This window comes from Glandiceps talaboti, chromosome 5 (genome assembly GCF_964340395.1).
Source record: "Glandiceps talaboti chromosome 5, keGlaTala1.1, whole genome shotgun sequence".
In the NCBI taxonomy this organism is placed as follows: domain Eukaryota; kingdom Metazoa; phylum Hemichordata; class Enteropneusta; family Spengelidae; genus Glandiceps; species Glandiceps talaboti.
In genome coordinates this window covers 1,334,774-1,360,814 of record NC_135553.1, presented here as the reverse complement: position 1 = coordinate 1,360,814, position 26,041 = coordinate 1,334,774, and the positions used below count along the sequence as shown (strand labels likewise).

Below are 26,041 nucleotides of genomic sequence, written 5' to 3'. Positions count from 1 at the left end.
AGGTGCTAAGCTTATATAAAATCTTATCAACGGTGCTACATGTGATTAAATTTTTTTTTCCATTTTTTTGCTTTACAAGAGATACCAACATTTTCTTTGTAGTCTAATACCCTGACCATTATCTTGACAGATTGTTATATATTTAAGCAATAAACCACCCCCTGGGAATGGTATACCAAGAGGTTTTGACCAGTGAACGAAATATATGCACGAGCGATAGCGAGTGCATATATTGAGTTCACTGGTCAAAACCGAGTGGTATACCATTCCATGGGGTGGTTTATCGCTATTATATTATACCAGTATATTGAAAATATCGGAAACAAGATAAGACGCGATGTTTTCTGGTTTCATTTGCGTCCCCATCCCTTCACGGACTGCAACGTTCGTAGACGAACAGTTAACATCAAAATTTGGATGCGTGCCAACTGTGCATTATCGCTCATTTTAGACGCGCTAGTTCGATGTCTGGACCAATCAGATCTCTCGATTTGCGCCATGAATATACTGGTATAATATAATACGCCCTCTACGATGACAATGTTGACCTTTCACCCCGATACCAGGAAGTATGACATAGGAGTGTCTGTACATACTACGTGCAAGTTCCGTGATACCAAGCGCCAAGCCAAGGATAGATGGTCCTGGTTTTAAGAATTCACTTCACCTGAGTCGACAAATATGAACACTATACATGTATTTTCAATCGTTATAATACTTTGCTTAATGTCGGCTTGTACATATGGAGTAATCTTCGCAGATTGTCAAGACAAGGTGGGTGAGATGAGATGAGTAATGTCTGTTTGATTTGATAGGCTACTGTATTACGAATGGTTCAGTCATACCTACATAGATCCATAATCTAAATATAGAACAGGTAGGGTATTTTCCTCCTTTCGGTTTACACGATTAGAGTATGACTCAGTTGTAGTAAGCGCAATTTTGTGACCGTTTACAACAGCAAGACAAATAGCGAAGCGATATAGTCTATGTATTTGTCATGCCTGAGACAAACATGGTTTATTTGTCATGTTTGTGACAAATCGGTTTACCTCAGCATGCCATCCACTTCAAGCCATGTGGTACATTGTTCTGTGACTACAAATCTTGCAGCATCCCGATATTGAACGCTCACATTAATCGAAAATATTGTTTGATCTGCCAGTGTAGCCTGAAGTTCAACACTGTATATGATGTCAACACTGTATACTACGGGTTGGTGCATGGTGAACTCTTGTTTGGGTTTCTACGTTGTGAGGTGTGAGGTACATATCACATACCTATGTGTATATATATATATATACTCAGAAAATTCTCAGAAAATTGTCTTCTTCTCATCAGCACTGTTTATAATTAACATCTATTACAAATTCTTCTACCAGTAATTGTATTTGTTGTTTTTTTTGATTTCAGGAATTCCCAGACTGTTGTATGGATGGTCAGTCCATGTGTTACTATAGTCTACTTGTACCAGCTACAGTACCAGTGGCAGTGTTTTTTCTCTGTCTCAATTGGATGGGTTTAAAACTTTTCAGACACAACTGAATAAAGAAGTGCAACTTTATTGACAAGTATCTGTCAGTGACATAACTGTACCAAAAGACACAAATACAGCAAAATACAACAACTCATTCATTTCACTTAAAAGTCACTGTTAGAAAACTGATATTTTACCATTTTTGTACACAACTGAGTCAATAGAATTACAGATGGCACAGTGGATTAATAAACTTTTCGTCAACACATCGAATCAAATCACCGATTCAAATGTAGTTAGATTAAAATTTCTGTTGACTGACCTTATTGGTGATAGGAATCTAGAGAGATGTGACAAAGCAGTAGATCTTTTCTTCCTCTTGAAAGAGCAGGGGCATATAAGTGAAAGAAATCTTGAATTGGTCAAAGAGTTACTATGGCTTATTGATGAAAACAAACTTATCAAAGATAAATTCAGGGAAGATCTACATGACGTTGAACGAAAATTTCAAACCCAAGGTAAGATCAGTTCTTATCGAAGACTACTACATCATATTGGAAATAATCTGAAGAGAGAAGATATAGCTGATGTCATATACCAGTTTAGAGAGAAATTGACAGCAAGAGTTCGTGAACAAAAATGCATTTGGACAACTTTTAAACACCTTGAGAGAAGACTTGTCCTTTCCAAAGATCCTAAGGTATTGTCTAGAGATGATGGACTCCAGGGAGTACTTGCAACAATTGGAAGGAATGACTTAGCCAGATTAGTTGAAGGTGAGACACTATGTTAGCACTTAGACCCTGGTGTCACTTCAAGTCTATGAATATTACTACAATAGCCTCATGTGAACTACAGATTGATTTAAAGACAAATTTCAGGTCATCCCATGCAATATAGCTACCTATCAAGTTAGAGGTGTGGGTAATAGCTAGTAGCCAGCAAAATGATCAACTACTTTCTGTATTTTTACAGTTTTCACTCTAAATAACTTTCCAACAATTTGCTAGTAGTATATATTTCAGTCTGCTTTTTGAGATATTTCACTTAATCTAAAAATTAGCTACAAAACTGTAACATTTGGCAATTTGAAAATTGAATGTATTTTAAAATACATGATCATCTGGTGAATTAATTTGTTTGCCTTTTGTATTGCATACATCTACATTTGTATATCTATAACACTACTTGACAGAAACCCTTGGACTATAATTATCTCATATCCATGTCACCCTTCAAATGAAACATTGTAAAGTCCTTGTAATCCCAGAGCAATACTGTACTGTATATTTAGATATAAGTTCCCAATATTTTTCTTCATTCAGCTGAGGAAAATACGAGTGACCTAAGGGGCCTTGTCACTCTGAGCTACTAGATGAGTAGTGACAAACCCTTAGGTCATGAGTGTTTTCCAGCTGAAAGAAGTGAAATATTGAGGACTAATATATTCATACCTCCTCAAGCATAATCTGGTGATTTGGAAGGTTTTTGATTCATATTTTGGACACTGCAAAGTCAGTGATGTAGACATGGGTTTGTTGTGATGTAGAATGACCAGGGTATATGATCCATATTTTCTGTTTGAGGACAATAACTTGGCTTGAGTATGATATAATGATCAATATACAGTGTAGCAAATGAACATGTATGATACAGGCCATGATAAGTATTGTGGTAAACATTGGTAGACAAATGTTAAATTATGCTAATTGACTCAAACCTCTTATCATTGACTGCATATCATGTTATTATTCTCCTTGTTCTGTTATTACATATCTACCAATTATTAAGTATGTGTTGTTTTACATTAAGTTCTAGACTTTTCCACCGTAAACATACGTATAATGATTTCTTATCATTCTATTACCAGAGTATTCTCCAGATAGATATCGAGCTCCAACATATCAAGGGCTGACAGTCCCAGACCACCAGCAAACACCACGGGACTACAAACGAACACGATCAGACTACAATCAAATGCTACAGGACCCCAAGCAAAGACAACCCAACTACAAGCGAACACTATCAGACTACCAGCAAAGACACCAAGATTACCAGGAAACACAGAGAAAACAAACCCATAGCAACACACCTCAAACTGGTAACATATCATCTCATTTGTGTTCCTTTTAAAAAATAACAGATAAGAGCACGGAAATTCAAAAATTGCCTTTGTATTTGTTTACAGATATTTTTTTTTTCTTTATTTTTACTTTTTATGTTTTTAAATAAATACTTCTACCGAGTGGTGACCCATGCATGCCATGTGATCCCTGTAACTAGTTGCAGGAATCACTGCTTGAGGGCGCTCAGTACAAGTAACTCATTCATAAGGTAGTCTAAGTAAAGTTGGCTTGTGTATGGTATAATGCCTGTGTTTTAATCACTACCTGTACCTAAGTACAGGATACATTTAGTAAATAAACCATAACAGTTTATATATGGATTCTGTGGAACTGAAGGTCAGATAACTACACATCCACTATCCCCCAAAAACAACCATACATTGTATTTTGGATGCAAAGATTATAGATTATGAAATTTCATCTAATTGCAACTGTGTAGAAGTATCTCAGACTTATGAACATGATTGTTTATGTCATATCTTTGTTATTCAGGTACTGACTCAAGTCAAACTCCACGACATGTTCCACCACCACCAACAACAACACCTGAACTACTCAGTCCTGCATATTTTGGACAATCATTGTCACATAGAATGAGAGCCCTTGATTTAAGTTCTTCTGATAATAGAGTACAGACCCGACCATTCAGCTATGGTGATGAACCAGGCCCTCAATTAGCAATGACTCAGAGATCCAAGGCTCCCACACAACTTGGCTTTGGCTCTGTTCAACCTAGATATGGTGAATCCTTAGCAATCTCCCACGATAATACCAAACCATCGTCAGCTCCAGAAAGCACATTCATGTTTTCACATTTACACTCTCCTCAACCAAGGCCATTAGGTCAAGGTGATGATGTCACAGCTTCTAATACTACAGAGCAGTCTATGCAATACAGAGATAGTAGTATGGCATATCCTATTAATCCATATGACTCAATGAGACACCAAGAAAGTGTACTGCGTACAGGAACGTCAGCACTAAACTTTCCACAACAGACAGTTTCCCATAGTCCAGCTACAGGAACGTCAGCACTAAACTTTCCACAACAGACAGTTTCCCATAGTCCAGCTACAGGAACATCAGCACTAAACTTTCCACAACAGACAGTTTCCATTAGTCCATCTACAGCCCCAATACAAACAGCTGCTATTGGAGGCTCAACTGAGGTAACAAGTGGTTCATCTCTTGCAGATGGTCAATCCATAGCATTAGCAGTGCCTTCAATATCACTTCCTGCAACATCTGTTCCTTCTACTACATCAAGTCCAGCAGCAGTTACTGCAACATCAGATGTTGCTGCATCAGTTCCTGAACCATCAGTTTCTCCTACACCAGTTCCGTTAACATCAATGGAGATTGCATCACCTATAATAGAGACTGCATCTCCAGTGAAAATTCACCTTCCACAGACAGCAGTTAGTCCCTCATCACAAGTTGTACCATCCAATCCAACAGAGGAGAGTACAGCACCTGCACCAGTGCTACAATGGACAAGCTCACATTTAGGACACAGACTGGAGACTTTCAATTATGACCAGATTTCAGAAATGGCATGTGACTTCAAAAACGTTATTTGCACAGAGGGTGGATTTGGAGATGTGTTCAAAGGTAAGTAGATGATATGAGATTGGAAGAAGAAGTATCAACACATTACACTTATCATGATATCATACTAGTTTGTCATATTTGGACAGAATTTCAACATTCAGTTTTAGGGTATTCTGTTTTACTTTCATGTTTATTTCTTATTTATTTATTCATTTATTTATTTTATTTTATTTTATTTATTAATTAACAGCAGTGCATCCATAAAATGGTTTTTCATGCATTGGGACTGTATGGTATGCAGCAATAGAATACAATCATAAAAATCATGATTCATGATAGAATAATAACCATCTTATTTCATTATCATCTCACAGGTAAAATAAAACTTAAATGTGGGTTGGACTACACCGTTGCTGTGAAGCGACTGAAACTCACACAGCTTTTTGGTTCGCAAGGAGAAAAACACTTTGATAGGGTGAGTGAGTTTTTCTGATAGGGATAGTTATGAAGTTATTAACAAAATATTATAATATCAGTATTAATATTTATACAACAATGTTGATTTTGAAAAAATATCAATGGACAGATGTGAAGTCTAAAATTGAATAAACGGTAATAACAGTCATGAAAATCTTATATCTCTTAGGCTAGTCTAAGTAGTTGTTATCTAAAACTAATACTATGTTGTAATTTTGTCACTGGCCTAAGTGGTTCTCAGATTGTGTACCACGACATTTTAGTGTTTTATCTCACTGCCCTAAGTGGTCCACATTTACAGCAGTCTGTGTGCAGGTATATTGATTAATATTGAGATATTATCTTGACTATTTGTCTAGATTTGTATAATAGTATATCATAGCATTTTATAATTTTAGTACACAAAGAAATTTCAGTCATATGGCTATGTTATCATAAAACTTGACTTTCACTGCATTCATACAATGTTGTCAGTTTGAATTTGAAGAGATGAATTTTTAATGTATACTTCTTGTACTTTTGTGATGAATGGACAGTCAGCTGTCAAAGTGGGTATGTAATTTTTTATCTTTCTAGGAGCGGTCTGTGGCAAAAGTACGACATCCTTACATAATGCCAGTCATTGGTATATGTGAACAAGAGAGGTGAGATTTAATTGTTCTGGTATAATTGTGTACGATGTACTACATGTGAACCTTTGTTCGTTTTAATATTTGTGTTTGTGTGTTTTTGCCTCTATTTGTTTTGGTGTACTTGTGTTTGTAGGGTGATCCTACATATGTGTGTGTGTGTGTGTGTGTGTGTGTGTGTGTGTGTGTGTGTGTGTGTGTGTGTGTGTGTGTGTGTTTGTGCGTGTGTGTGTGTCTGTGTGTGTGTGTGTGTGTGTGTCTGTGTGTGTTTGTGTGTCCACTGGGTGGGTAAAAAAGAAAGTATTGAGCAAACCATCTTATTGAACACTATTTTAAGTTTACCTGACCCACTGTTTACTTAGTATTGGCAGTAAACCTATGTGTATTGTATATCCCATGTGACCCACTGTTTACCTTGTATTGGCAGTAAACCTATGTGTATTGTATATCCCATGTGACCCACTGTTTACTTAGTATTGGCAGTAAACCTATGTGTATTGTATATCCCATGTGACCCACTGTTTACCTTGTATTGGCAGTAAACCTATGTGTATTGTATATCCCATGTGACCCACTGTTTACTTTGTATTGGCAGTAAACCTATGTGTATTGTATATCCCATGTGACCCACTGTTTACTTTGTATTGGCAGTAAACCTATGTGTATTGTATATCCCATGTGACCCACTGTTTACCTTGTATTGGCAGTAAACCTATGTGTATTGTATATCCCATGTGACCCACTGTTTACTTAGTATTGGCAGTAAACCTATGTGTATTGTATATCCCATGTGACCCACTGTTTACCTTGTATTGGCAGTAAACCTATGTGTATTGTATATCCCATGTGACCCACTGTTTACTTTGTATTGGCAGTAAACCTATGTGTATTGTATATCCCATGTGACCCACTGTTTACCTTGTATTGGCAGTAAACCTATGTGTATTGTATATCCCATGTGACCCACTGTTTACCTTGTATTGGCAGTAAACCTATGTGTATGGTATATCCCATGTGACCCACTGTTTACCTTGTATTGGCAGTAAACCTATGTGTATTGTATATCCCATGTGACCCACTGTTTACCTTGTATTGGCAGTAAACCTATGTGTATTGTATATCCCATGTGACCCACTGTTTACCTTGTATTGGCAGTAAACCTATGTGTATTGTATATCCCATGTGACCCACTGTTTACCTTGTATTGGCAGTAAACCTATGTGTATTGTATATCCCATGTGACCCACTGTTTACTTTGTATTGGCAGTAAACCTATGTGTATTGTATATCCCATGTGACCCACTGTTTACTTTGTATTGGCCGTAAACCTATGTGTATTGTATATCCCATGTAACCCACTGTTTACTTTGTATTGGCAGTAAGCCTATATGTATTGTATATCCCATGTGACCCACTGTTTACCTTGTATTGGCAGTAAACCTATGTGTATTGTATATCGCATGTGACCCACTGTTTACCTTGTATTGGCAGTAAACCTATGTGTATTGTATATCCCATGTGACCCACTGTTTACCTTGTATTGGCAGTAAACCTATGTGTATTGTATATCCCATGTGACCCACTGTTTACTTTGTATTGGCAGTAAACCTATGTGTATTGTATATCCCATGTGACCCACTGTTTACTTTGTATTGGCAGTAAACCTATGTGTATTGTATATCCCATGTGACCCACTGTTTACTTTGTATTGGCAGTAAGCCTATATGTATTGTATATCCCATGTGACCCACTGTTTACCTTGTATTGGCAGTAAACCTATGTGTATTGTATATCGCATGTGACCCACTGTTTACCTTGTATTGGCAGTAAACCTATGTGTATTGTATATCCCATGTGACCCACTGTTTACCTTGTATTGGCAGTAAACCTATGTGTATTGTATATCCCATGTGACCCACTGTTTACTTTGTATTGGCAGTAAACCTATGTGTATTGTATATCCCATGTGACCCACTGTTTACTTTGTATTGGCAGTAAACCTATGTGTATTGTATATCCCATGTAACCCACTGTTTACTTTGTATTGGCAGTAAGCCTATGTGTATTGTATATCCCATGTAACCCACTGTTTACTTTGTATTGGCAGTAAACCTATGTGTATTGTATATCCCATGTGACCCACTGTTTACTTTGTATTGGCAGTAAACCTATGTGTATTGTATATCCCATGTGACCCACTGTTTACTTTGTATTGGCAGTAAACCTATGTGTATTGTATATCCCATGTGACCCACTGTTTACTTTGTATTGGCAGTAAACCCATGTGTATTGTATATCCCATGTGACCCACTGTTTACTTTGTATTGGCAGTAAACCTATGTGTATTGTATATCCCATGTGACCCACTGTTTACTTTGTATTGGCAGTAAACCTATGTGTATTGTATATCCCTATATGAGTGGAGGAGACTTGAAGCAAGCCATAGATTCAAAGGATCCCAGACTGACATGGCAGAGACGTCTTGCTATTGTACATCAAGTCAGTTCAGCATTGATATATCTTCACAAAGAAACACCAAACAAGTGAGCGATTATGGATGGTTTTAATACAATTAAACTGAAATTTCAATAGTGCTTTAGTATGTCTATTAAAGTGTTTGCCAGAATCTGACCATTTTAAAAAATAATTTTTGAAAACATCAAAGCTTGGCAGGCATAATGTTTGATAGTAAGTTATTGCATTTAATGAGTAATCTGTGGAAAAAGGCCTTTCTAGAGTTTGTCTTGAGTAAATAGAATGTAATAAATTCTTCTGTGTATATGTCTGGTAAATCATTATGAAATTCAAGATGCTGGTCTTAGTCAGTGACTATTTCTCCTGTATTTGGACTTCACCACAATTACAACTTTAATACTAAGGTGTGACTGAGTGAGGGTTTAGTAATTAGTGTTTTGTTCACAGAAACCAATTTCAAAATAAAGATATTTTCCTTGTCTTTTCTCAGGCCTACAATACTTCATCTTGATGTCAAACCAGGAAATATTCTACTAGATGACAATTTCAATGCCAGATTGGGAGATGTTGGTTTATCAAAGGAACTTGATATAGGCAAATCGTATGCATCAGTAACAGCTTGTCACCCTGGAACACCTGGATATCAAGACCCAGCTATGTTTGATGAATGGAAACAAAGGCCTTACAACGATCTTTTCAGTCTTGGCATTGGTAAGTTAACAATGTAGATTGACAGTCTTGGCATTGGTAAGTTAACAATGTAGATTGACAGTCTTGGCATTGGTAAGTTAACAATGTAGATTGACAGTCTTGGCATTGGTAAGTTAACAATGTAGATTGACAGTCTTGGCATTGGTAAGTTAACAATGTAGATTGACAGTCTTGGCATTGGTAAGTTAAGTTAACAATACAGATTGACAGTTTGGGCATTGGTAAGTTAGCAATGCAAATTGAAGGTCTTAGCATTGGTATGTTAACAATGCATAGTATTAATTAGTATTCATTGATGTTGTGTTTAATACTGATTCATATTTGTTCTGTTTTTTCAGTGATGTTATGTTTGTTGACTTGTATGCCGGCTTTCTTGGAAACAGAAAGGAAACCTTTACATATTGAGCTGAGGAATAAACGTTGTTTCAAAGACTGCATGAAGTTACTAGAGGAAGCTAACAAAGTAAGGAAATACACACCCCAGCCTATGCAGAGTTTGCTGAATGCACACAAACATGTTATGATCATGATTTACGGACCAGAATTATAATAAAAACAATTAATTAAATACTGCAGGGTCCTGAAAATACTTTTAACAGGAAGTTGATGTTTTTATGTATGGCACTGTTCCTTTGACCATCAACATATTGGTGTAGTACAATGTTGTATTCAGTGTGTTGTAATTAAGAAATCAAAAAATGGCTACTTGTTTGTTAGCCCAGTGGTAACTATTTACAGTAATGCTATCTAATAACCTGAACTTGATTTGTTACATATACACATTGTATCCAATGCTAGTAAAATGGAAGCATGATGCTATTGTTTTGTTGTAGGATGTCTGGCCTGTAGAAGATGAAGTTGAGAAAATTTTTTCAATCAATTTTGCTGATTTGATATGTCAATGTGTAAAGAAGAACCCATTTAAAAGAATTGAGTGGGAGAAATTCAATAATGAAATCAAGGTATGTGTGAATAGATGGTATTCTTACAAGGTATATGTGAATAGATGGTATTCTTACAAGGTGTGTGAATAGATGGTATTCTTACAAGGTGTGTGAATAGATGGTATTCTTACAAGGTGTGTGAATAGATGGTATTCTTACAAGGTATGTGTGAATAGATGGTATTCTTACAAGGTATGTGTGAATAGATGGTATTCTTACAAGGTATGTGTGAATAGATGGTATTCTTACAAGGTGTGTGAATAGATGGTATTCTTACAAGGTATGTGTGAATAGATGGTATTTCTTACAAGGTATGTGTGAATAGATGGTATTCTTACAAGGTATGTCTGAACAGATGGTATTCTTACAAGGTGTGTGAATAGATGGTATTCTTACAAGGTATGTGTGAATAGATGGTATTTCTTACAAGGTATGTGTGAATAGATGGTATTCTTACAAGGTATGTGTGAATAGATGGTATTCTTACAAGGTATGTGTGAATTGATGGTATTCTTACAAGGTATGTGAATTGATGGTATTCTTACAAGGTATGTGAATAGATGGTATTCTTACAAGGTATGTGAATAGATGGTATTCTTACAAGGTATGTGAATAGATGGTATTCTTACAAGGTATGTGAATTGATGGTATTCTTACAAGGTATGTGTGAATAGATGGTATTCTTACAAGGTATGTGTGAATTGATGGTATTCTTACAAGGTATGTGTGAATAGATGGTATTCATACAAGGTATGTGAATTGATGGTATTCTTACAAGCTATGTGTGAATAGATGTATTCTTACAGGGTATGTGTGAATAGATGGTATTCTTACAGGGTATGTGTGAATAGATGGTATTCTTACAAGGTATGTGAATAGATGGTATTCTTACAAGGTATGTGAATAGATGGTATTCTTACAAGGTATGTATGAATAGATGGTATTCTTACAAGGTATGTGTGAATGGATGGTATTCTTACAAGGTATGTGTGAATAGATGGTATTCTTACAAGGTATGTGTGAATAGATGGTATTCTTACAAGCTATGTGTGAATAGATGGTATTCTTACAAGGTATATGTGAATAGATGGTATTCTTACAAGCTATGTGTGAATAGATGGTATTCTTACAAGGTGTGTGTGAATAGATGTATTCTTACAGGGTATGTGTGAATAGATGGTATTCTTACAGGGTATGTGTGAATAGATGTATTCTTACAGGGTATGTCTGAACAGATGGTATTCTTACAAGGTATGTGTGAATAGATGTATTCTTACAAGGTATGTGTGAATAGATGGTATTCTTACAAGCTATGTGTGAATAGATGTATTCTTACAAGGTGTGTGAATAGATGGTATTCTTACAAGGTATGTGTGAATAGATGGTATTTCTTACAAGGTATGTGTGAATAGATGGTATTCTTACAAGGTATGTCTGAACAGATGGTATTCTTACAAGGTGTGTGAATAGATGGTATTCTTACAAGGTATGTGTGAATAGATGGTATTTCTTACAAGGTATGTGTGAATAGATGGTATTCTTACAAGGTATGTGTGAATAGATGGTATTCTTACAAGCTATGTGTGAATAGATGGTATTCTTACAAGGTATATGTGAATAGATGGTATTCTTACAAGCTATGTGTGAATAGATGGTATTCTTACAAGGTGTGTGTGAATAGATGTATTCTTACAAGGTATGTGTGAATAGATGTATTCTTACAAGGTATGTGTGAATAGATGTATTCTTACAAGGTATGTGTGAATAGATGGTATTCTTACAAGCTATGTGTGAATAGATGTATTCTTACAGGGTATGTGTGAATAGATGGTATTCTTACAAGGTGTGTGTGAATAGATGGTATTCTTACAAGGTGTGTGTGAATAGATGGTATTCTTACAAGGTGTGTGTGAATAGATGGTATTCTTACAAGGTATGTGTGAATAGATGGTATTCTTACAAGGTATGTGTGAATAGATGGTATTCTTACAAGCTGTGTGTGAATAGATGGTATTCTTACAAGGTATGTGTGAATAGATGGTATTCTTACAAGGTATGTGTGAATAGATGGTATTCTTACAAGGTATGTGTGAATAGATGGTATTCTTACAAGGTATATGTGAATAGATGGTATTCTTACAAGGTGTGTGTGAATAGATGGTATTCTTACAAGGTATGTGTGAATAGATGGTATTCTTACAAGGTATATAGTACTTTCATTTTTTGATGTAAATTTCTAGGTTATCTAATCTTTCTATAGTACCTTACTGTAAGTTACCTCTTATATATTTCCTTCAAATGTATTCCAATAAAGTATCAGTGGTTAACTTGAAATGTAACAAGAGTGCTTAATTTTACCATATTTTTTTATACTTCATTCACAGAAAATAACAGTAGATGCCGAGTGTAGGATCTATAATGAACCCACTGGTGATGACCTGTGTGCAATGTGCTCTGTACAGCCAAGAGGTAAGTTATTAAATGAGGACTTCTACCACATATGGGTTGTCGGTGGCCGAGTGGTTAAACCACTTGCCTATTACCACTGCGGTCGGGGTTCGAACCCCATTCAGGGTTCGATTAAATTTACTACACTGTAAGTAAGAAGAGTGTCGTTCAGTTTGACTCTACCGAACAACGCAGGTTTTCCCCGGGTACTCCGGTTTCCTCCTGCATTAACACTGAACCCATGAGGGATGGCCCTCACTGGACTTCTTGGGAGACAAGTGTTTATATGCTTAAAGAACTATCCAGTATAAATAAAGATTATTATTATAAAATGCAAAATTCATTCTTTGCCCATTTAGAAATGTGGTACATTTATTAAAGGACATGTAGACAATAAAATTCTCTAAAACGTGTGAGTGTGAGTGTTTGTGACTACAGGTTGTCACCAGCTGAGAGAATGCCATGTCTTCTTCTAACTTTGGAAGAACTCAGAAACACTATCGATATGTTATGGGTGCACAAGTATATATCACCACAAATGTACAATTTAACAACTTTGTTTTTTAATTTCAGAAGCAACTCATTATAGAATGAAGTAATATGTTCCTCTATTCTTTATATTTCAGTACGAGGTCTTGCTCTGAAAAGTCACTACTGTGACAGCAGTTGTGATAAGATATGTTTACAGTGTTTGATAGATTCTGATAAGAATCCACTGGTCTGTCCCTCTCATGGTGATGCTGAACCACCTATAGGTAAGTCTGGGAGTCCACTGTTGTCCTACATTGGGTGCATTCAGGATACAAACAGTTAGCTAACAGCTAGCAAAAGGTGGCTTGGTCACATCCTGAACACAATTGTATGCAAAATACAAAATGGTGGTACATTCAAAATATGAAATCCTCTTCAAATATTAAATTCAAGTAGATATATTTATTTTTGACAAAGATCCAGTCAAATAATTGAAACATATGGTTGTAGTTAGACCAGGACACAAGACAGCTTTGGCAAGATGTTTATTTAACTTAACTATACACTGTACTGACATGCTGTTGATCTTTGACCTGTGACCTTAGTAGCTGCAGTTTTTGTTCATATGTATCAAATGATTAATTATGTGTATCTTATCTTAATATTTATTTTTTATTTTTCTGTCAATCAAGGTCATTCAGACAGTTTTGCTATATTCATCGGAACCAAAGATTCAGATGCCGACTTTCATCCTGATGCAAAAGGACTATACAAAGTCTTCACTCACCCTGAAATTGGAGCTATTAGGTAAATAATTTATATTGTAAAATTACCAAAAATACCTGAGAGTAATATTTATAATGATGTCATGTGATATGGTGTATATAACGTAGACCATGTCACACACAGCTATCACAGACCATCACACACAGCTATCACAGACCATGTCACACACAGCTATCACAGACCATGTCACACACAGCTATCACAGACCATGTCACACACAGCTATCACAGACCATGTCAAACACAGCTATCACAGACCATGTCAAACACAGCTATCACAGACCATGTCACACACAGCTATCACAGACCATGTCAAACACAGCTATCACAGACCATGTCACACACAGCTACACAGACCATGTCACACACAGCTATCACAGACCATGTCACACACAGCTCTCACAGACCATGTCACACACAGCTATCACAGACCATGTCACACACAGCTATCACAGACCATGTCACACACAGCTCTCACAGACCATGTCACACACAGCTATCACAGACCATGTCACACACAGCTATCACAGACCATGTCACACACAGCTATCACAGACCATATGTCACACACAGCTATCACAGACCATGTCAAACACAGCTATCACAGACCATGTCATACAAAATAATACAGTTACATCATCTATTGGAACTTGATGATCGTTGACAGAGAACAGGACAAGTTCGCTATACAAATTGGTGATTCTTGACACACCAGAAGATAGAGGAGTATGGTAACACCATGAAATGGGATGAGGGGGCATGCCAATTACGACTGTGTTCATTGTTACATGCCATGCCAACTAACAGTAAAGCCAAAAAATGAATTTCAAAAAGCTTGTCATTCTGGATGGTAAAATGTTACTTAGTATTATAGTAATTAGAACACTTATAGTTATGAATCAAGAACTATTAAAAATTCTTTTTTATAATTAATGATCCTTTCATTGAAATTCTTCCAGGAAAGAAAATGCCATTTTGATGACATCCAAACAGGTGTCAGATGAATTGAAACCAACTTCAAAGAATATTCTAGCACAGTTAAGTATTATGGAAGAAAGAATGCGTGGTGCTCATGAAGCCAGTTTGATCTTCCATTTCTCTGGGCATGGTGGACGACAAGGTGAAATTCTGGTGTGTGGTAGTGATGACTTTCTTCAGGCATCAGAATTAAAACTGAAACTTCACACGATGAATTTTACACAGCTTCTCATTATTCTTGATTGTTGCTATGCAGCAAAGAATGGTCCGTTACCAAGTGGATTTTTTGTCAACAGCCCATCTTCTATCGTAACCAAGGGTGATAATGATCTAGCTACTGATTGTGATGATGAAGAGCTCTGTAGTGCCATTCCTAATCTCTGCAAACTTACAGAGTCTGATGATGTCATTGAAAAGGCCTCCCCAAGTCCAACAACATCAGCAAACTACAGTATAGTGCAGTGGTCAGCAAGTAAAGGTCCAGAAACTGCACTGGGTTACAAAACAGGGAAAAGTGTCTTTACTACTCATGTACAAGAAGGTCTACATGCTGCAAGGAAATGTCGCCTCAAAAACTCCACAGAAAACAGTAAGTGTGCTAAATGCTGTAGTTACAGAGATGAGATGAAAAGACAGTCTTACATCACATTCAATGAACTGACTGACTATGTCTACCACCATGTAACCAAAGAAGTAGCTGAACACCGTAAAGAACAACACCCTCAAACAGTCGCTGAAGAAAATACAAGAAGAAGAATCATAGCATATTGCAAAGCAGAAAATCAATAGACAATTATAATGTTGACTGAAACAGCTTGACTGACTTTGGTTCAAAGTAAATTCTGTAGATCCATGTTGATTTTACTAGAATTGTCAATTTCAGTCAAAATTATGAAATTTAGGGTATTATCCAGGATGTATTATCTCTGGATTAATATGTAAGTACTATAACTAACTAATCCTCCTCACTGGCTGGGACACAAGGCTACATTGCAGTTTCTGTAACAAGAAGTTGTTTTACAGGATGGAGTTGATAGCACCATGCCCAACCCCCCAACCTGGTGAACAGGGTGATGTATTTGGTCTGACCCCTAACCTGGAACCTGCCTAGCTTGTTTGAACCTGCTCGGAGCCAGTGCCTCCATCGGTATGCCTTACAGGATCATACAGGCAGACAAGTCTCCCACTGACTACCAGGTACTTTGTAACAACACACAGTGGAGTATACAGTAGTGTAGTAATAAGGGGTATACCTTTGTGAAATTCAAGACAAGGTTTGATCATTGAGAAAGTGGAAAGTATTCTCAAAAGTTTATGTTAACAATACCCAACTGTCTTCAAGTACATGTCTTTAGTTTGTCTAAATGTATCTAAGATTTGCATCCAGCTATATTGAGACATTTTTACAAAGCCAGTCTGTGTTATCAACTGTTGGGTTTTTGTTTTTTGTTTTTTTTATCTCCGATCAATTACAGAATCCAAGGAAAGCACTGAGTTACAAAACAGAGAAAGTACTAGATGGTGTGGGTAGATTTTAGGGAAATAAACAAAATATTGAAATACTATTAATGAGAGCATTTGCAGCTGTATGTGGACTGACATAGAGTGTGACACATTGGAAGACTTTAGTTTTACACAGGATTGATTTTACAACTCTGATTTAGTGTATTCATATGTATTTGTTTTAAATAGTGTGTGACATAGTCAAATTGAGAACTTTTTAAAAGTTTGTGCAGCTGAAGATAGTTCAGTAGGATAGGATGTTACAACATGTAGCGTTACAAAAAAAAATGAATCCACTATTGCGTGCAGTGTATTTTAAATTACCTTTACCAATTATAAACAACTTCTCTTACCAATATTTTTACACATTAATTACATTATAAACTTTAGTTCCAAACACAAACTTGAAAATTGTTACCTGAACATTTTGATTACCGACTTCAGTTTTTGTCAACAGATTGACCCATTGTTCAGAACATGTGACCTGATGGACATGTGAGCTTAAAGGGGTCATAGGTGTCTGGAAGTTTGTATCACCCTCTGTATTTGTTTAGTGATGGTTGGAAAACTCAGATGTAAATGCCTTCATTCACTCCTTATTCAAAATACTTGATATCTGTATCAAGGATAGTCATTTTGTCAATGTTGACAGAATGTCCTGGCCATTCTGTGTTTGGAAGACAAGCATAATGTAATACATGTGAAGATACATGTAGCACATTTGGTTCTACTTGAAGCAATCACTAGATTCACCCTAATTAGATATTAATGCTAAGTACTGATGTGTCATGTGATATTAAAACTATGTATTACCATTCAACTTTAATATTTGGTAATAGTAGCCAAAAAGATCTATTTTTATATCATTTGTACGTGCATCTTTGAAAGAAATCCTGTGAATGTAAAATGTGTCAAACATTTGAGCACTAATTATATTAAATATACTCAGTTCAGTATAAATAACACATTAAATGTGAACTTGTTAGTGTTAGTTAATTATTACCATTCAAATTAAAAAGAATGAATATTTGCATTGAAAATTACATTGCTGAAAAAATCATGGCATAACATGTCAAATGACTGACTAATCACTATAAAAATCTTAGTCTAACTTGTAAATGAAAAATTGCATTAAAAACTGTCTTGTAGTGGGTAGTTTTAAAAACTCTATTAAAGTGACATGTAAATTGAAGTCTTTGACACAGCATTGTTTTTACAATCATAACCATTCTTAGACTATCATACCATACTGAATACAACAATTATTTCTTGGTGAATTCAATGCAGCATTTATTATGTGCAAATACCAACTGAAAGGTTCTAGTATACAAATAGTAACTGAAAGGCTATAGTATTCAAATACCAACTGAAAGGTTCTAGTATACAAATAGTAACTGAAAGGCTATAGTATCAAAAAATACAAGACATTAAATACAGTGGGGTATTTTTTGTACAAATATACAAAAAGAAAGTGTAAGAAATAATCAGAAAAAGTTAACAGATGCATTTGCTCTAACTTAGAGAAGAAATAATTGAATGACAAGTTTGTGTGTATTTTGAAACTGAAGAGTATCTCTTCAGAGAAGATATTGAATAGTGTTCATGAAATCTATTGTATAATTCTATCAACAGTCAACATTTGTAATGAATGTAAATGATGTTTGTTTATCAACTCAATCTTTGTATTAAAATGAATACAAATAAATCTTGTCAATTAATGATTTATTATCAAATAAGACTTGGCATACACATTTTATGAGGTAGTTAATATACAAATTAGTATGACTGAATGAAAGACTAGTCATTTCATGATGGGGGGTTTTGTTAGGAGACACTGCACTAAAATCTTGTCATGATTTGGGTTTTGTTAGGAGACACTGCACTAAAATCTTGTCATGATTTTGTAAAGTTAATTAAAGTAATAACATCAGTATTCAAATTGTCTTGTTAGATTGTATTGATATGTGTGCCATGATTTTGCCCTTAATACTTTACACAGCCTGGAAGAAATACTAATAATCCACACTTGCTTCAGATCTCTGGATATATGATCCTTACTGTCACATCTTCACACAAGACATTAGGATTACAATTCACATAACTATTACATCCTACCAGGTGCCCATTTCACCTAGCTGGGTAAAGGTAAGGCACAAATGCTGAATGAAATCATAGATCTGTCCCATTCCATGATCTATGATTAAACCTTTTTAAACAGCTGTAATACTTTCTGTTGATACAATAAGGTGAAAATATAGCCTATAGCCTTCCCCTGTTCAAATACAATGAAATACAATGATATGAACAACAGTAACTTGGCTGTATATCAAAGAACATTACTAAATTATAGCAATGTTGGAAAAAACTACAAAGGTTGAAAAAAAACTACATATGTTTGAAAAGAAATACAACTTTTTTTTTTTTTAAAGTGCTCTTTAATAAGAATGTGGCCAGAGTATTTAATGGCTGACATCGTATTTTCAGGGAGTACTTACAGAGTTACCTCAAACCAAGTCATTGAAAGGTTAAGCCAAGCAGAAACACATAACAGTTGTAGTATGTGAACCAGCAATGTACATGTACAGTATAGTTTATTGACAAGCCACTATTCACTCAACTAATTTTCCCAAAGTCTCTTACACAGTCAAAGGGAGAAGACTTATTGCATATTGTCATGTCTCCTATTTGATCAATGGAAAAGGCACTTTTTGTACAAAACACAAGATTTTGTTGTCATACTATAGTACGCCTATTTTGGTCCAGGCCGGTAAATATATTGTAAATATTTCTAATTAAGTAAATCTTTCATATCCATGTAAATGATACCAATAATTTCTGTACAGATATTCAGTGGGTGTATCAATATTATACTTGGCACTTCATTTAAACACCAACATTAGTTCCTGTTTAGAAAAGTCTAATTTGACACCGTTGACTTTATGCAAGAGTCATAGCATGTAACACCCTATACTATAGAACTCTTATAATAGTATTTTTTATATAGTCTTTCATTTGATACATTTGGCATTTGTTTCCAGTGCAGCTTGTCTCAAGTCTAGTAACTTCTCGTCATTTTCACATAAAATTACACCAGGTTTAATACTGAGGTAAGCTATTTCATCCGCTTCATTGGCCTGGTTTGGTGAACCATTTTTTCCACATTTCTCAAAATAATTTCACTCTGCATTGGACATCAATTTTATCTCCTCCACAAACCCATGATAGAAATTTGTGTAATCCATTTCATAGCCTGTGCATCTATTTCATACCCCTCACAGCACTGTAATAGAGATCTATTTAATTCCCCTCACAGCACTGTACTAGAGATCTATTTCATTCTCCTCACAGCACTGTACTAGAGATCTATTTCATTCCCCTCACAACACTGTACTTGAGATCTATTTCATTCCCCTCACAGCACTGTACTAGAGATCTATTTCATCCCCTTCACAGCACTGTACTAGAGATCTATTTCATACCCCTCACAGCACTGTATTAGAGATCTATTTCATACCCCTCACAGCACTGTATTAGAGATCTATTTCATCCACTTCACAGCACTGTACTAGAGATCTATTTCATCCCCCTCACAGCCCTGGTTTTGAGATCTACTTCATTCCCCTCACAGCACTGTACTAGAGATCTATTTCATTCCCCTCACAGCACTGTACTAGAGATCTATTTCATCCCCTTCACAGCACTGTACTAGAGATCTATTTCATACCCCTCACAGCACTGTATTAGAGATCTATTTCATACCCCTCACAGCACTGTATTAGAGATCTATTTCATACCCCTCACAGCACTGTATTAGAGATCTATTTCATACCCCTCACAGCACTGTACTAGAGATCTATTTCATTCCCCTCACAGCACTGTACTAGAGATCTATTTCATCCCCTTCACAGCACTGTACTAGAGATCTATTTCATACCCCTCACAGCACTGTACTTGAGATCTATTTCATACCCCTCACAACACTGTACTAGAGATCTATTTCATCCCCCTCACAGCCCTGGTTTTGAGATCTACTTCATTCCCCTCACAGCACTGTACTAGAGATCTATTTCATTCCCCTCACAGCACTGTACTAGAGATCTATTCCATACCCCTCACAGCACTGTACTAGAGATCTATTTCATTCCCCTCACAGCACTGTACTAGAGATCTATTTCATCCACTTCACAGCACTGTACTAGAGATCTATTTCATCCCCCTCACAGCACTGTACTAGAGATCAATTGTATACCCCTCACAGCACTGTACTAGAGATCTACTTCATCCACTTCACAGACTTGGACTAGAAAGCAACTGATAAACTTATACACCTTTTCTAGTGATCAGTTTTCACTCACTTTCTTACAATGAATTCATGGAAAGACATCCCTATCTCTGTTCATTAGAGTCATTAAATCTGGCAGGAGAACTTATCAAGGGCATGTTATTGCTTTCAGCATACCTCAAACATACAGATCCCACATTGGAGATATCACACTTTTTTCTTGTCTGCTTTCAGTGCAGCTGCTAGATGTTTGCACACTTTGTCCAGTGCTGCAACAAATTTATCATATGCATCAGGTCCTTGTCTTATTAGGGTTTGAACAAGTTCCCTCCTTTGTTTACATTCATCCAAACTGCTATGTGTTATAGCTGCAATATCTTCCAAAGAAAAGGTCTGCAAAACATGAAAACATTTAATTCAATATGTGTAGCACAAAATAAACCATTTTGATAAAAATGACAGTGAAGAATTAAAAGCTAATACCTTTCCTAGTCATTTTACCACATCTTATAGTCGTCATTTTACTACATCTACTAAAAATCAGTGAACAACTTTCTATACAGTTGTAAAACAATTACATCTAATCTAATCAAATCTAATCTAATCTAAACTAATCTAATCTAATCTAATCTAATCTATTGTATAATTGGAACAAACATTTGTAGAACACTACCAAAAGCTGACATGTTATAATCATTTTTATGGAAAGAGGGTAAAAACTATGCGAGTTGTCTTATAAGTTTACTTATCATAGTCATGGTAAAATGTATGCAGAACCAGGTTCCATTGTCAACAGCCTTGGTCTCTTGCTGGCTTTAAAGGACAGGGTGTCAATCCCAGGTTCTCACATAAATGGTGTCATAATGTTTACTTAGGATCTATCTGTGTTCTTGACCACCTTTTTCTATAACTCTGCTAGATAACTGTTTACTTAGGATCTATCTGTGTTCTTGACCAACTTTTTCTATAACTCTGCTAGATAACTGTTTTTTAAACCTAAATTTGAATCCTAATCTGAACTGGGCCTTAATAACACAACACATAAATGTTGAAAATTGATTAGAATTGTTGTCTGACTAACTATGTAACAAACTACTTACATCAGACATGTTATCTAAAACACGTTGAGTTGGTAGATCCCTTACAAAGTCATCCATATGTTTTCGTAAATTTGCAATGTCTTTGTCTTTCATGCCTACAGGTGCTGGAACTGGAATAGAAATTTAAACAATATATTTGATTCAGAGTGTAAGTAATGTATTTAAATCTAGTCATTTTGATTTGCCTGGCCAAAAATTATAACTTGAGTATGATGGACATATTAAAAAGTTTAGCTGAGAGAGGCCAGATTTTTGTTTTATAGCCAGTACTGGGACAATACTATCAAGTGATAAAACTGCAGATCATGTCAAAATCCATCCACACACATGCTGTATGTACACTATTGGTCAAACTGTATGATATGTGTACTATTACTGTTATTACATCTACATGCACGACCATAGTTGACATTGATAATGAAAACATACCATAGTCTTCAAGATATCCACTAGAATTAAGTGTTGATCTGGAAGTATTTGGACAGTCTTCCTGTACTTCAGCACTTGTTCTCCTTGAGGATGGCGTCACTGTACCAGTGCCTTCATCTATCTCATCACCACTGACACATACATCTTTAGTTGGAACTTCTATTGGCAACATTGGTCTATTCTCTCCTCTATCAGTTGTGGCATTATCTCCTCCACTTGGCAATTCTGAAATGGAAGACAACAAAGATAACAAATTTGACAAGTTTCTGCTGGATTGTTTTCATGCAAAAACAAGCTTATATCGGGATGGAAGTGTAGGCAGCCATTTCTTTTGGTTAGATATGTCTAATGTTGAAGCATTACTAGACTCAAATCCTATAATTACCATAATTAGTTAATTCAGAGTGAATTCTACATAATTAGTTAATTCACAGTGAATTCTACAATTCCACTGTCAAGAAGAAAAAACACCTTATACAGATTTCAGTCACATAGCTTGGCTTTGCTTTAAAAAATGTACATGTCACATGAAGTGTTCTGTTTAGTAAAACAAAGTAAGTGTATTAGCTGGTCTAACTTGTAAGCCTTTATTTTGGAAGATTGGCAAACAAGCCTGGGTGGGTTAATTTGGTGGACTTTATTAAGATTAGCAAACAAGCCCAGGTGAGTTAATTTGGTGGACTTTATTAAGATTGCCACATAATGAAAATTAAATACTTCTCCAGTCACAGTATCCTGTGGAAAAATTAAGTATACTTATTTAACAACTCACCAGGATCAGGTTGGGACCTATTTTTGAAGCAAAACATCTTCTTCCTTTTGAAGAACACCAAGACAAAACATAGACAAATTAACAAAAGTGTGCCCAGTGAAAAGCCTATGATTTGAGCAACTTTCTTTTCATTATTTGGTTCTGTGGATTGCTGAGTACTGGTTTCAGAAGGAACTGCTGTATTCAATACTGAACCATTCTTTGTTGTCTGTATTGGAGTGATGTCTGTTACTGTTTCTGTTAAAACAAAAGAATACATATATAAACAAAAACGTAATCAACAAAAATGAGAAGAAAAATCTGTCAAATTGCATGCAGTCATCATGGGCATGACAATGAAATACAGTTGACCTACCGTCTATAGTTGATTTTGGTGACAGTGTTACATCTACATATTCCGTTATCTTTTGACATCTTTCTCCAGACGGACTATATTCATATCCAGCTACGCAATCACAGACATTGTCACTAGTACCATCTGAGTTTGCTGGTATACGTATGTATTCATATTTACTCATATTACATGGATTGACAGCTATACAGTCAGTAGCATAGTTCCAGTCTCTAGTGTAATACAGTCTAGGACATGGCACACACACTCTGTCATCTGGTCTCCCTCTACAGTGACTGTATAACTTGTATCCTATGGAAAAATAAAAAAGTACATTTAACGAGGTATGTAAAAGTACATTTGTTTACTAGAGGGCAGAATACAGTATGGAATACATAGGACATCCATTAGACCATATTTTACCTTCATTTTATAGTTACTATTACAATACAGGATAACTTGGATAACTTCACTTCCATATTTATTAATTTCATATTTTTTTTGTAATTTTTCATAAATTTTGAATAAATCAATAGTTATCAAATTCGATTGATGTGTAGATTTAAATGGAATTCATTAGTAGAGCTAAATCCAACCATCCACACCAAACTTATATATACTTTCTCATCTTACAATGTTTATGGAAAACAGACAAAATTACCTAACAAAATGTCAATTAAGTGGGCATATATGCAAATCAGAGACCTAATATAAGACACTAAATTCTTCCAATCAATTGTCTTATTCTGTTAAACTGAGATCTGGTGTATTCTTCATAGTCCAAGAATTATTAACTTGTGTGTGATGGTTTAATTGGTCTAAAAATGGACCCCCCCACCCCCACCCAAGTTTGTTGTCTTGTGTACAATTAACTTTGTGAATAATACTTATATTAAAATTGCAAAGGATTTTACATTTTTTTCAATGTAATATTATATTGTATTGCAATACATTATTTATTTCTGAAAACTATTATATCAAAGACATCCGCCTTACCAGGTTGACACATATTACAACATATACCATTATGTAGGTACTGTCTGTCATTAGCTGAACAATTCTCAATAGGTGCAGCACTAACAAACTTCTCTCCAAAGTCAAACAAAATCAATATCTGTAGGTAAAAAAAAAAAAAAATAAAAAAAATAAAAAATGATACATGATCTCTAGTGTCTGAATATATTATTGATATTATTGTGTGACATTTGTTATGATATCGTTAGTGATAAAACTGTATAACATACTAGTATAAATTTCAAAAGGTAAGAGCAGCATGCAAAACAAAATGGAGTCAACTGTTTATGAATACCAAAATTCCTTTACAATTGTGTTGTCTAACCACATCAAATGCAATGGTGGTCTGTGGTGGCAGGTCATGACATACATGTAATACAACCATAAAAAGTGCAAGTCATGATTTCATTTTGATTAGAATATTCATTTTTTATAATTATTCTCACAAGATTGAAAATGAATTAATCGTCCCGTCTCTGTCTTGAACTATGAACAGGTGTGGTAAATATGACGTCATTACATAACAATTTACCCTTCACTACATTATTTTTTGCTATAAAGAACGGTGAAATCTTGTCTTCATTCAGACAGAAATCTACCGAATAATATGAAACGTGGTTTACGAAATCTTCCACAGTTGAAGTACAAGGGCTAGAAAATTTTGTCAAGTTACGAGAAATCACGGCAACACATATTATTCTTCAGTTCTTGTGTTCTCATAACAATATAAGCATGGAAGTATGATACAAGTGTCCTTGAGACAAATTAACATATACACATAAGTGTAAAAAATTGATTTTAATACTGTAATATCCAGTATAGGTAATTGAACTTGAACACAATTCAGTCTATTTGCCACAGGCGATAACATGAAAATATTATTTTATCGCTAACATTTTTTAAAAATACCACAAAACATTTTAAGTAGGTTCATGACAAAGCGAACAATGTTCAAAATGTTGTGAAATTTTTTTTCATACACGTATCAAACAGCAACTTACCACAATAGCGGCATACCGTTTTACATGTCTTTGATTCGGGAGTTGCATATTTTTCTCTGTGGTTGAGATTATGTTGAACTTTTTTTCCAAGTTTTCCGATTGTTGGCAAACTTGCTGATATGCAAACTGGTAGTTCCAATCTATAAAAGTTTGTGAGGTGAGCGGACGGTAGGTACTTATGGAATTCTCGTAGATCGGCGGGGTACGACTGCAGTTTCTCACGATCCCAGATGTTGACGGCAACTTTTCCAGTTTTTTATCCATTGACATAACGAACAATGAAGGACGATTTGTTTATCTCTCCATAGATATTATAAGCTACTAACGAGTACTATTTCTGCCAGAGGAGGCTGGAAGGGGTGCAGAGCATGATGGGTAAAAATAACTGCGAAAGCTCATTACGCAGTGAGCCTCCATTGAGTACGCTTGTGAACGTACGTTTACAATGGTGGCTGGCTCAGAGGTCACCAGCCGTACGCGTAGTTTGGGGCATCAACTCGCCGTAACTTTCACAATAATTCATCATATTGGATACTA

At 35.6% G+C, this 26,041-nt stretch overlaps 2 protein-coding genes across 3 annotated transcripts; one reads left to right on the top strand and one right to left on the bottom strand.

Annotated features, from left to right (window-relative positions):
• Nucleotides 1-1,574: 1,574 nt before the first annotated feature.
• On the top strand, nucleotides 1,575-18,499 carry LOC144435020 (uncharacterized). Of its 2 annotated transcripts, none has more exons than XM_078123557.1 (13): nucleotides 1,575-2,253; nucleotides 3,348-3,578; nucleotides 4,798-5,214; nucleotides 5,529-5,629; nucleotides 6,208-6,275; nucleotides 8,648-8,803; nucleotides 9,226-9,446; nucleotides 9,785-9,909; nucleotides 10,280-10,408; nucleotides 12,775-12,859; nucleotides 13,465-13,593; nucleotides 14,002-14,116; nucleotides 15,054-18,499. In XM_078123557.1, exons 1-13 carry the CDS (start codon nucleotides 1,710-1,712, stop codon nucleotides 15,859-15,861), a joined length of 3,129 nt encoding a protein of 1,042 aa, XP_077979683.1. In that variant the 5' UTR covers nucleotides 1,575-1,709; the 3' UTR covers nucleotides 15,862-18,499. The 2 variants fall into 2 exon arrangements, with proteins under 2 accessions (XP_077979683.1, XP_077979682.1); XM_078123556.1 differs by having other exon boundaries at nucleotides 4,096-5,214.
• Nucleotides 18,027-25,774, bottom strand: LOC144434835 (uncharacterized). The gene is made up of 7 exons (XM_078123347.1): nucleotides 25,505-25,774; nucleotides 24,486-24,603; nucleotides 23,514-23,801; nucleotides 23,159-23,395; nucleotides 22,387-22,611; nucleotides 21,958-22,067; nucleotides 18,027-21,250 (listed from the first exon to the last, which is right to left on the bottom strand). Exons 1-7 carry the CDS (start codon nucleotides 25,772-25,774, stop codon nucleotides 21,065-21,067), a joined length of 1,434 nt encoding a protein of 477 aa, XP_077979473.1. The 3' UTR covers nucleotides 18,027-21,064.
• Between the last annotated feature and the right edge of the window lie 267 nt (nucleotides 25,775-26,041).